Source organism: Schistocerca gregaria, chromosome 1, assembly GCF_023897955.1.
Source record: "Schistocerca gregaria isolate iqSchGreg1 chromosome 1, iqSchGreg1.2, whole genome shotgun sequence".
Lineage (NCBI taxonomy): Eukaryota > Metazoa > Arthropoda > Insecta > Orthoptera > Acrididae > Schistocerca > Schistocerca gregaria.
In genome coordinates, this window is record NC_064920.1 from 703,196,436 (window position 1) to 703,209,746 (window position 13,311).

Consider the following 13,311-nt stretch of genomic DNA (forward strand, 5'->3'; position numbering starts at 1 on the left):
AAATCTAAAGAAAATTGTATTTGGCTTCTCTGTTAGAAATAAAACATACATATTTTACTGTTTTTGGAAATTCAAACCCTAAGGGGGTGAAATAGAAGGTGAAATGTTTTATGAAATACACTCCTGGAAATTGAAATAAGAACACCGTGAATTCATTGTCCCAGGAAGGGGAAACTTTATTGTCACATTCCTGGGGTCAGATACATCACATGATCACACTGACAGAACCACAGGCACATAGACACAGGCAACAGAGCATGCACAATGTCGGCACTAGTACAGTGTATATCCACCTTTCACAGCAATGCAGGCTGCTATTCTCCCATGGAGACGATCGTAGAGATGCTGGATGTAGTCCTGTGGAATGACTTGCCATGCCATTTCTACCTGGTGCCTCAGTTGGACCAGTGTTCGTGCTGGGCGTGCAGACCGCGTGAGACGACGCTTCATCCAGTCACAAACATGCTCAATGGGGGACAGATTCGGAGATCTTGCTGGCCAGGGTAGTTGACTTATACCTTCTAGAGCACGTTGGGTGGCACGGGATACATGCAGACGTGCATTGTCCTGTTGGAACAGCAGGTTCCCTTGCCGGTCTAGGAATGGTAGAACGATGGGTTCGATGATGGTTTGGATGTACCGTGCACTATTCAGTGTCCCCTCGACGATCACCAGAGGTGTACGGCCAGTGTAGAAGATCGCTCCCCACACCATGACGGTGTTGGCCCTGTGTGCCTCGGTCGTATGCAGTCCTGATTGTGGCACTCACCTGCACGGCGCCAAACACGCATACAACCATCATTGGCACCAAGGCAGAAGCGACTCTCATCGCTGAAGACGACACGTCTCCATTCGTCCCTCCATTCACACCTGTCGCGACACCACTGGAGGCGGGCTGCACGATGTTGGGGCGTGAGCGGAAGACCGCCTAACGGTGTGCGGGACCGTAGACCAGCTTCATGGAGACGGTTGCGAATGGTCCTCGCCGATACCCCAGGAGCAACAGTGTCCCTAATTTGCTGGGAAGTGGTGGTGCGGTCCCCTACGGCACTGCGTAGGATCCTACGGTCTTGGCGTGCATCCGTGCGTCGCTGCGTTCCGGTCCCAGGTCGTCGGGCACGTGCACCTTCTGCCGACCACTGGCGACAACATCGATGTACTGTGGAGACCTCACGCCCCACGTGTTGAGCAATTCGGCGGTACATCCACCTGGCCTCCCGCATGCCCACTATACGCCCTCGCTCAAAGTCCGTCAACTGCACATACGGTTCACGTCCACGCTGTCGCGGCATGCTACCAGTGTTAAAGACTGCGATGGAGCTCCGTATGCCACGGCAAACTGGCTGACACTGATGGCGGCGGTGCACAAATGCTGCACAGCTAGCGCCATTCGACGGCCAACACCGCGGTTCCTGGTGTGTCCGCTGTGCCGTGCGTGTGATCATTGATGGAACAGCCCTCTCGCAGTGTCCGGAGCAAGTATGGTGGGTCTGACACACCGGTGTCAATGTGTTCTGTTTTCCATTTCCAGGAGTGTATTTCATTGTGAAATCAGTTTTAAAGCTATCTTTGAAAACTGTTATCTGACTTCTCAGAGATGAAAAAATATGTGTCTCTGTTTTTGGAAATTCAACCCCTAAGGGGTGAAGTAAAGTCAGACTGATTCGTTGACTCATTATCACCCAGCCCAAACTGCTAAGAATAGAAATTACATGTTTGGAGGGTGTGGATGTTATGTATAGGCGTTATTTAAGAAGGGATTGTCCAAAATTGTACTCCTAGAGGGATTCCTAATGGAATGAAAGCCTTTTTGAAAGTATGTCACTGTTAGGGAATTTTTTTAACTAGAACTATGAAAACTGTTATTTGCTTTCACACTCAGAAAATTTAAAAAAATGTGTTTCGGTATTTATGGAAATTCAATGACTAAGGGGTTAAAATAGTGGATGAAGGGTTTTTTGAAAATAATTAATTACTAAAGAACTACTTAAGGATTTTTAAGGCTACATCTTTGACAGTTGGCATTTGACTTCTCAGATAGAAATTTAAAAAAATGAATGTTTCAGTGTTTCTCAGCTGCTAAAGGAGAGCAATAGAGGATGAAAATTTTAAGAAAATTACGTTAAATTAAAAAAAAATTCTAGTAAAATTTATGAAAATTGGAAATCACTTCTCAGTTAGATATAAATAAATATTTGTAAGGGGTTGGAATCTGCTATCAAAATATCTTCACAAGAATGCAAAAGGCACGATTAACAAAAACCTTGGACTCCAGCGGCCAGAATTGCTTTTTGGTCAAAAGTACATTCGGAAAAGACCATGCTCGTATGGCATTAATTTATGTGAAAAGCTTAGGAGGTGTTGCAATTTGTGAACAACATAAAAATTTGGTTAAATAAAAACAAATAGAAAAAAATCTTTGTAGGTCATACATTCTATATGAGCGAAGAGCAAACTAGTGGACACTAACCTAGTTTGTGTATAAAATGAAAAGCAATGTACCAAATTACCCCTTTGAAACAGAGAAGTTTATAGTTCATGCTTCAGATGTTATTTTCCCTTCTGTCATTCTTGTGATTTCTGTATATTGTTTTCTCTTTCTTTGTCAGGTGTGATAGGATCCAGTCCACTGCAGTCCCTCTTGTACCACATACTCCTAATTCCCCTACTAAAGTTTTGTGCTGTACATAGTCACATGCCTTCATTAAATCCATAAATACTCCTACATATTTACTTCTATGGTCTAAGTTGGTTATGACATTCTTGATGAGATTGATGCCAGTATCTGTGGAGCATTTGCCTTTCTGGTAGCCAAACTGGTTAGTGAGAAGTGCAGTGAGTCTCTTTGCATAAGCTCATTCAAATATTTTTGATATAACTGGTAGAAGAGCTATAGACCTACAGTTTTCTGGTTTGTATTTGTTTCCCTTTTTATGTATTGGTTCTATCAATGCTGTCTTGAAGCAACCTGGAAAAATTCATTCCTAGAATGATGTGTTCATTAGTTGTGTAAGAGGTTTCTTGAGTTCCTGTCAGATAGCCTTAAGCCACACTGCTGAATGTGATAGGCTCCTCCTAAATTTATGTCACCTGATGCAGACTGTATTCTTTCTAACTAGAGTACAGGAGAACAGTAGCACAACTTTTGATGTACAGGGTGTTTCAAAATGAACATACTGATCATAAGGCGTTGTAGCATTTATTACGTTCAACTTACAATTGTAAATAATACACCAAATGAAAGAGCAACTCAGACAGTTTTGTTTGTATACTTGTGCGCAATGGGAAGAGTATGAAATGACAGAGTGACTGAAAAATGTGTTGAATGAATGTGAGTCTTTCATGCTTAACCCCAAGAAATATTCCTGGGGGAGTTTACGGGCCTTTTTTTTTTAGTGAATCAACTGTAACTGACATTTCTTATCTTGATGTGCTACAGCTATGGCACATGCCTCAATGGGAAGAAGCTGAACAACACAACTCTACTTGGGAGCAAGATGGTGCACCGCCTCACTGGCATAACTCAGTATGCGACTGGTTAAATGACATTGAATCCGACCGATGGATTGGGCACAAGAAGCCGGTTGACACAGCATTTTATGCATGACCTCCATGTTCAAATTTGTAATTTGGTACACTGCCATGCTTCAAATGTATTCTATAATGTATTGACAGAAGTTTATTTTATTATTCTGTATGTACTAGTACATCTTGTATGACGAAGCCAATATCATTGTAAAATGATCTACGGTGAATAAAATTCTTGATTCACACAAGATCTGACGCAACAGTGTTATTGCACACAGCTACTCCTACTACTTCCATTGAGCAATGTTTCGGAACAACTCACCTATCGACTTGATGTGTGATCTGTGTTTACACTGAATAATTGTACGAAAAACTGTTTCTGTGTTTCTTCCATTTGGTGTATTATTTATAATTATAAGGTGAATATCGTATGTGCTACAAAGCCTTGAAACCCTCATATTCATTTTGAAATACTTTGTGATTACAAATCATTTATAAGTGTTAATCCAGTGGGAGCAGAGGCTTTTTGGAACCTCATTAACCCTTTAGTGAGCCATGGTAAACATGCTTCCCACTAGAATGAACTCACTCCTAGTCCCGTGGGATTCACAGTTCCCACCTCTGTATGGTGCTACCACCTAGTGAGCAGTATATGGCACTACTTCCAATTAGAAGTAACCGCCATTTTTGTTGTACCTTCGCGCAGAGGCATTGTATAGCTGAGTGTTGCTCTGTAGAGGGAGCCTTTCAGTGCTGTTTGCATGACATTTTGTGATGTTTTCCTCAAAGCTATAGCATAAGGTAAATAATTTTGATTTTCACTGTGGTTTCTTATTATTTGGTGTTCCCTGTTTGTTGTAAAATGTGTTTTACTTACATTACTTGTGGACTTTCCCACCGCCTCTTTGGTAGCCCATTGTTTTACGCCTCTAGAACGAATATTTCTATATTTTACCACATTTATTTGACATTTTTCACGTAGTGGGTTTCAAAAACAATGCACAGATCATTATGTTACTAAAGAATGTCAAGTTAACCTTACCAAACCAAGTGCTTGCTTGTGTTGAATCTCTCATAGTATTTTTTACACTCTCCAGTTCTCTATTTCGTGGTATTGCTTTCCTTTCAGATGTCTCATTTCCTAGACCTCAACAATCTCAAACATGTTGACGAAATTTACAATATATTATTTTCATTACCTGATGAATGTGATTCAGAAACTGAAGGAGAGGACGGTGCTGCAGATGAACTGAATGTTCTAGATAACACCGTCTCCAGTGCTTCAAGGCATGTTTCTGTGGAACAAGACATTTATGGTGATGAACATGACACTGAATCATTCGTGCTTCCGGCTGTTGCCACTAGTGATACGTTGGACAGTGAAAGTGAAGAAGATTGGAACGGTGACTGTTCTTACTTCAACAATGTAAAGAACAACTTTTTAATACGAATGGATGGAAAACCAAAATTTCTCTGTAATGCCAATGATCGGGAGCTCACTTATTTTTCTAAGTTCTTTGATGATGATGTATTCACTCTCATTGTAAATGAAATGAACTTGTATGCAAAACAAAATCGTGGTAGTAGATATCCGTCAAAAACCTGGGTGGACACAACTACTCAAGAAATGAGAGCTTATATAGGCTGTGTTATTGTAATGAGAATTTATAAACTTTCTGCTCTCTCTAACGTCTGGAGTTCAGATTCTATACTAAAAGTAGAGCCAATTGCTAATGTAATGACAAGTAAAAGATTTAAAAAGATTGTAGAGAATGTTCACTGTAATAACAATGAACTGCAAAGCCAAGAAATCACCCAGAATATGATAAATGCATAAATTATGGCCATTGATTGAAAAGCTTTTGCAGAGCTGTAAGAATAATTGTGAGCCCTCATCATTTATGTCAGTGGATGAATCAATGATTTCTTTCAGAGGACAATCATCTATGAAACAGAGATGAAACAGTATATGTCAATAAAGCCGGTGAAACGAGGCTACAAAGTGTGGTGCTTGTCAGATTCACTCACTGGATATATAATTGACTTTCATGTTTACACAGGGAAGTATAGGAAGATAGTGACTTGATGTTGGGTGAAAGGGTGTGTAGTAGATCTAACAAAGGAAATAAATAATAAAAATAATGTAGTTGCATTTGACAGATTCTTCACCACCATGAAATTGGTGTCAACACTTTTGAAGAAGTGTGTTTGTGGATGTGCAACAGTGAAGACCAACAGGAAAGATTTACCCAAATTTATGAAGGAAAACATAAAATTGGAATGAGGAGAATTCCAGTGTGAAACAAAAGGAGCCATTTCTGCAGTAAAATGAATGAATAACTGTCCAGTCACTTTCCTTTCCTCAATGCGTGACCCAAGAGAAATAGCCACAGTGTAAAGGAAAAACAAGTATGGTACTAGTAAAGAGATTTCTTGTCCTGAAGTTGTGGCAGAATACAACAAAATAATGGGTGGTGTCGATAAGTTTGTTTAATTACGAGAAAGGTATGCTATTGGCAGACATTCTGTAAAATGGTGGCACAGAATATTTTATTTCCTGGTGGATGTTGCTGTAGTGAACAGTTTTATCCTGTGAAAAATAAGTAAAAGAGAAAGTGGACAGCATGATCAGCTCACATACAAGATCCATCTAGTCAGACAGTTGATCACTGGCTTCTCATCACGAAAAAAGGCATGGACAGAAACCTGTCTTTCTGGCAAAAAGGGGTAAAGTACCAGAAGATGTTCGTCATATGGCTGTAGGGGAGCATCAACCCATTTTAGGAGAAACCTACTGAAGGTGCCGTCACTGTAGTACCAAAGCTGTGGAAAAGAGCACTCACTGTGTTTGTACGTATTGTCAAATAGCACTTTGCATAGACCCATGTTTCAGAAAATTTCATGGCAAGAAATTGTGACGAATCATTGTAACAAGAAAAGTAAATTTATCAAATAAATATGACATATATTGAAAAAGTTGTTTTGTCATTTAACTCCAAGGAAGGGCAGTGGGAAGAATACTTCCCACCTTGTTGTGTGATCTCACTTTCACAGTTGGAGAAAATTTGATATTCTGTATGATAAATATACCTATCTGTTAACTACCATCTGCTCTCCATTCATTAAAAAAAAATTGCTCAATGATTTTGCCCATGAAAGGGTTAAAGGATAAGAGTGGCAGGATATTTATAGTGCTGATAACATAGAAAATGAATGTAATGCTTTCCTCGGTGTATTTCTGTTGCTCTCTGAAAATTACTTTCAATTAGAACTCAGAACTTAAAGAGCAGACACTAAATGCTCCACACATACACAGACACACAATTATGACATATTTCAACACTTTGTGGTCCTTTTTATCATCATTTTCATTAAGCACACTCTCTTGACTTGAGGTTCAGATAAAACTGTCAGTGTACCTCTGATTATGAAGTACTGCCTACTACTGCTACTAGTACTACATACAAACATTATGTAGACACTAAATTATATTGCAAACCCTGGAGCAGTGAAGAGTAACAAAGGCATGCTTTGTGCATTGGGCCCATATGGAAATGAATTACATGATAAATTGGTGAGCCAGCTGTTCATGTATACAGTATGGGCCTACAGATATAAACAAAACTAGTTTACCACAACATCAACAGACATCAGAAGTATCAATTTCAAAATTGATGACAGTATGCTTTGGGCCCTTATCGTTCACGATACCTTATGCAAGTGTTACAACATACATCACTGGGGCACATCCAAAGTTATTTCTATATCTGTCAGTGACTCTCCATTGGAGATAACTTGCTGCATCCTCCCTACCAAGAAATCCTTAATCCAGTCACAAATTTTGCTTGATACCCCATACAATTGTACTTTCGATAGTAGGCATCATATATATGGTACTGATTCAAATGATTATCAGAAATCAAGGGATACTGCATCTCTCTGACTGCCTTGATCCAAAGCATTCAGTATGTCATGCGAGAAAAATGCAACTTGGATTTCACATCACTGATGTGTGTGGAATCCATGCTGGTGGCATGGATGATATTATTCTGATAGAGATTCCTCATTGTTTTTGAGTTCAGAATATGTTCTAAGATTCTACAACAAATAGATGTCACGTATACTGGATGGTAGTTTTGTGGACCAGTTCTATTACTACTTTGTAAATGGGTGTGACCTATGCTGTCTTCCAGTTACTGGGAATAATTTCTTGTTCAAGGGATCTGTGACAGATTATAAGTAAAACAGGGACTAACTCAGCTCCAAATTCTGCATAGAATCTGATAGAGATTCTATTTGGCCCTGTAGCTTTGCTCAGATTTAATGCTTTCAGGTGTTTCTCAATGTCAGTGCACACTTATTTTTCTCATCTTTTCAATGGTACAAGTATTAAATTGGGGCGATTCTCCTGGTCTTTCCTTTGTAATGGGACACTTAAAAATGGAGTTAAGAATTTCAGCTTTTGCTTTGCTACCCTCAATGTCAGTTCCTTTATCATCCTTGAGTGATTGCATGTTAACTTTGGTGCCACTAACAGCTTTTACATTTGACCAGAATTTCTTAAGTTTTGTGAAAGATCATTTGGCAATATTCTGCTATGGTAGTCACTGAAGGCTTCACAAATTGTTCTCTTGACAGCCAAATGCATTTTCTTTTGCATCTCGCTATCTATAATCCTATGTGTTGATTATACCTACTGTGCAGCTGTTTCTGTTTCTTTAGAAGTTTCTTTACAGTGGAGAGTCTGTCCCATTATGAACTGTTCTATTGGAAACATGTCTACCCACTGCATGATCAACTATTCTTTTGAACTTGATCCATAGTTCCTCTATATGCTCCTGTCCTGTGCTAAAAGTTTCAAGTTCGTCATTGAGATATAACACTACTGCTTTTTTTAATCTAGCTTATTGAACATGTATATTTTTCTAGTTGTTTTAGTTGTCCTTTGTGCTGTGGTAATGATGGTTGCCACTATGCCTCATGGTCTGTGATACCAGTTTTGATGTGAACATCATCATAAAGTAGCCCCTGGACTGAAATGGATAAGAAGGACATTAGATAGGCTTTTTTGTAGCCTAATCCTTGGTAAGTGGCAGTATAAGAAACTGAAGCAGAGAAAGACAATAATAATAATAATAAGCACTATATCAAAACAGATATGATCCAGTTTGTAGTTGGAAGTTCACAGTTATGTATAACAATAATGGGAATTCCTGAATGGAGCAATATGTAAAATAAAGGATAGGCAACCATTCACCTACAGCAGATCATTGTGAGGAGCACAGTAACAGAAAATAGCACACACAATAGCTTTCAAGCACTAGGTCTTTTTTCCAGCAGTAGCTCACACATTCATACACATATAAACACTGAAGCGCACACTGTTTTCATTTGGGTGTCTCCATGTTTTGTGTGCACTTGATGCATAAACATTGTCCTTTAGCATGTGATGCGAAGACCAAAGTTCTTTAGTCTGGCTACTTCATGTGTGAAAGCTGCTGGAAGCAATTAAGTGAAACCTTCGATGTATGATGTGTTGCTCCATCTTGTTGGAAGAAACTGTATTCTTTTTCATTACCAGTTAATGATGTTTAAAATTCTTTGAATATTTTGAGGTAAAGTTATGTATGGCAGTCCAGTTGGAACACATTGGTCCCACTGTACAATTATTGGAAATGACACACTAAACACTAATTTTCTCATCATGAAGTGGGTGGTCTAATATCCCGTGAGGATTCCTCACCTCCCTATAGCTGGTATTCTATGAATTAATATGGCTTGATAAATGAAACCATACCTCATCTGATGTGAAATATGACATCAGGTCTATATGTCCACCAACAATGTTTTTGAGAAGTCAGTTGTAATAATTAATTCATTTCAGTTTGTCTGTCTGCTTCAGTTCTGTCACTGTTCTAACACGGTATAACTTCAATTTTAATTCAGGAAAATTTTTATGACACTATGTATTTAACACCAGATGGCTGGGATAACTTGTGTACAAATTTTTTTTTTTGGACTGGCAGTAATTTGCCTTTCAGTATCAGCAATAGCCAGCAGATTTCTAATAAAAGGTCACCTATTTCATTTTGTATTTGAAACTGAAATTGTTATACACTATTTTGTAACTAAATTATGTATGCTACTCTTCGCTGGGATAGTGTTATTCAGAAATTTTTCTGTAAACACTTGACATTTTTTCTTCATACAGTCAAGAATGAATATAGGCTTCAACTTAGCTGTTCTCTCCTCAATTGAATAAGACATTTTATGCTAGCACAACTGTAGTCACCATTCTGCACTCCAGTGAAATGTATACTCCACCTACTTGTAACCATCTGAGGAATGGCAGCAACAGTCAGTACTTAGTGGCAGATGCATCTTGTAGGCATGTTAGTTGTGTGAGAGTCTTCCATACACAGTGTCCGGTAGTTATTTCATTATAGATTTGGTTTTATGTTGCTCACTTTGAGTAAAGTAATGTGACAGTCTGTGTTAATGTGCTGTATGTGTGAAAAATTTTCTAAACTCTAAAAGTGACAACCAAAGCACACTTGATGGCCCGTAAGAATGAGGTATTCATGTTACTTATCAACAGGCAGAACAAAGTAAAGGTGATCTTGAAGAGTTGGTTCAGACACTGAAATCAGAAAAAAGAGAGTTGGAAAAGCAAGTTATTGAACTCAGGCAAAAGGCAGAACAAGTAGAACGAAGGTCAAAGGAAATGCAACAGGCTGAAGAGAAGAAACACACTGAAGAAGTTGAATTTCTGAGAAAGACAAATCAACAGCTAAAGGTAAGTTATTTAAGCAAAAATGTGATCTTTGTTCATAGTGTGCATGATGTTTTTTCAGTTTCATTCAGTATTCTGATACTAGAAAGCATTATTATGTTACATAGTTCATTTATTTTTTGGTAGCACAGTCATTTTGCTAACAAAGTTATAAAGTGTCAAGAATTTGGGTTATCACCTCTCTACCATTGTATTTTGATAAAATATTTAAGCATAATTAATTGCTTAATTGTGGCCATACTCAAATAATCTATCATTACAGAATGATTTTACTATATCTCCTTAGAATTTACTCCCAGTTGCTTTGACGCCTCTTTCTCTTCAACCGAATGTTTTCTAATATAAGAAAGAAAGAAAAGGGGGGGGAAAGAAAGAACATAGAAAAAGCAAGCACTTAAGGCCATGTGAGCTTCATTACAAGAACAATGTCATTAATACTGTAAATCAGTATCTGCCATTTCTACATTTCTAAAGTTCCTGTCTTGCTCTCCTTTTTTCCATATTATGCATTTTAAGTTGATATATATATATATATATATATATATATATATATATATATATATATATATATATATATATATATATATATATATATATATATACCACAAACTGGTTTGATATTGCAAATATGTATCAGTTTCAGATATCCAATGGCTATAAATGTTATACAAAACAATAGGTAGCAAAATGAATTATTTCTGGCCAGAAAAAGAGTGTTCACAAAAATACTGCAACTTTATACTACAGTTAAGAGATCTTGCCTCAGTTACCTTTCGAGGCACTTCTTGACTCAAAATATTCTTCCTGCAAAACTGATATACACAGTGCTTACTCGTAGACACAAGTGTGGAGATGAGCAAATAATATGTAATTATATATGGAATTCATTTCCAGCGGCATTAAAAAAAAATTATGAGAAACTAGTCTACAATAGAATACAGACCCCCTAGTCTGAGAAGAACCACTTAACAGGTTCTGTGTTTGGGTTTTACATAGGAGTCTTAACAAAGTTAGTCTAATGTAAAGATATTGCATGATTAAACAAGGAATTATTTTCATCCACATTTAGAATATTCATTTTTTGAAGAGCATGAAATAAGGATTTCCTTAGGTTTGATAACAATTGTCTGTGTGGATTATTATACAGCAGTATTCAAAGAACTGTAACTGATGCCCAAACAACAGTGAACTGACATGTATTGAGACTAGAAAATAGTGTATTGATAATGGTTAGGCACTAACCAAAAATCGGGATTTTGGGGGAAAAAAAGAAAACCACGCAACTACCACATTCCTAATAGAAGGAAACCTGCTGTGTGGATTTTATTTTGCCAATTGAGGAGTGGAATATTGTTCACATTTAAGAGTTTGAGATGAACATTCATGTGTCTTTTTCTAAATGACACCTTCTCTTTACATCAATAAATCAGCTTTATATCTTCCTTAACTTGATTTCTGCATTCTATTTTGTAGTGCTTATATAAGCTGATTTTTTTTGGAAATTCGTGTTAATGTTCATTGTTCCACATATTATGTTAAGAGTTTGCCTTAAAACATTTTTCCTTTGTAGTAATACAAATATTTCTCCTTTACAGGCTCAATTGGAATCAGCCATTGCGCCAAAGAGAAAACGATAATCTTTTAAAAGCTGATAAATTTTATTTTTAATACAAAGCTTTTGTTGTTTTGTACATTAAATGACAAATACTTGGTGGTAAAAACTTTTTTATATGGAGAAACTGTTACTTCAGCTCCAATTTCTGTACATGTATTCATGCCAAAGCAAGTTCTTTCAAGAGAAGAGATCGTAATAAAAAGAAAAATGAACATTTTTTTTAAAAAAAAGTAATGAGAATACAAGGATTATTATTAATTTCCATCTCACCTACAGCAGTGTACGTCATTGTCCTGCAGGTTTACAATGATTGCCTTTGTAGCATTCTGTTAGGCAACTGGTTGTAGTGAACTTTCTCCTGAAAATGATTTGTCTTAAGAAAACACATAAATAAACTGGCTATTCAGAAAAACATGACTGCATTTTTGCACTTACCTAAGCTGTATACTAGATGTAAGTAGACATTTTGTAGTTGGAATTGAATTGTGAGTAACTGTTTCATCACATGTATGTGAGATTGTACATGTGCAGAAGTATAACAGGTCACTCCGGGTAGCACAAAAGCAGTCCTTGTAAAAGGAAATGTCACAAATTACTCCATTTCTTATAGTCTCATACTTTAATATGTTGCGTCATAGCAGAAGCCAAATTGTGTGGTATATTGTATTGTCTTTTTTAATTATTCTATCATTTTTGGGGAGGCTTGCATGCCTTAGCGATACAGATGGCCGTACCGTAGGTGCAACCACAACAGAGGGGTATCTGTTGAGAGGCCAGACAAACGTGTGGTTCCTGAAGAGGGGCAGCAGCCTTTTCAGTAGTTGCAGGGGCAACAATCTGGATGACTGACTGATCTGGCCTTGCAACACTAACCAAAATAGCCTTGCTGTGCTGGTACTGCGAATGGCTGAAAGCAAGGGGAAACAACAGCCGTAATTTTTCTTGAGGGCATGCAGCTTTACTGTATGGTTAAATGATGATGGCGTCCTCTTGAGTAAAATATTCCAGAGGTAAAATAGTCCACCAATCGGATCTCCATGTGCGGACTACTCAAAAGGACATCGTTATCAGGAGAAAGAAAACTGATTGTCTACAGATCGAAGTGTGGAATGTCAGTTCCCTTAATCGGGCAGGTAGATAAGAAAATTTAAAAAGGGAAATGGATAGGTTAAAGTTAGATATAGTGGGAATTAGTGAAGTTCAGTGGCAGGAGGAACAAGACTTTTGGTCAGGTGAATACAGGGTTATAAATATAAAATCAAGTAGGGGTAATGCAGGAGTAGGTTTAATAATGAATAAAAAGAATAGGAGTGCGGGAAAGCTACTACAAACAACATAGTGAATGCATTATTGTGGCCAAGATAGACACAAAGCC

General features: G+C 37.8%; 1 protein-coding gene across 2 annotated transcripts in view; it reads left to right on the top strand.

Moving 5' to 3' along the window:
- The window catches only part of LOC126365722 (33 kDa inner dynein arm light chain, axonemal), an 86,390-nt gene extending 74,040 nt beyond the window's left edge, over positions 1–12,350 (top strand). For both annotated transcript variants that reach the window (XM_050008177.1, XM_050008169.1), the window contains exons 5-6: positions 10,127–10,324; positions 11,917–12,350. In XM_050008177.1, the coding sequence (XP_049864134.1) occupies positions 10,127–10,324; positions 11,917–11,958 (240 nt within the window). In that variant the 3' untranslated portion in view covers positions 11,959–12,350. The remainder of the gene's footprint in view (positions 1–10,126; positions 10,325–11,916) is intronic.
- The last annotated feature ends 961 nt before the right edge of the window (positions 12,351–13,311 follow it).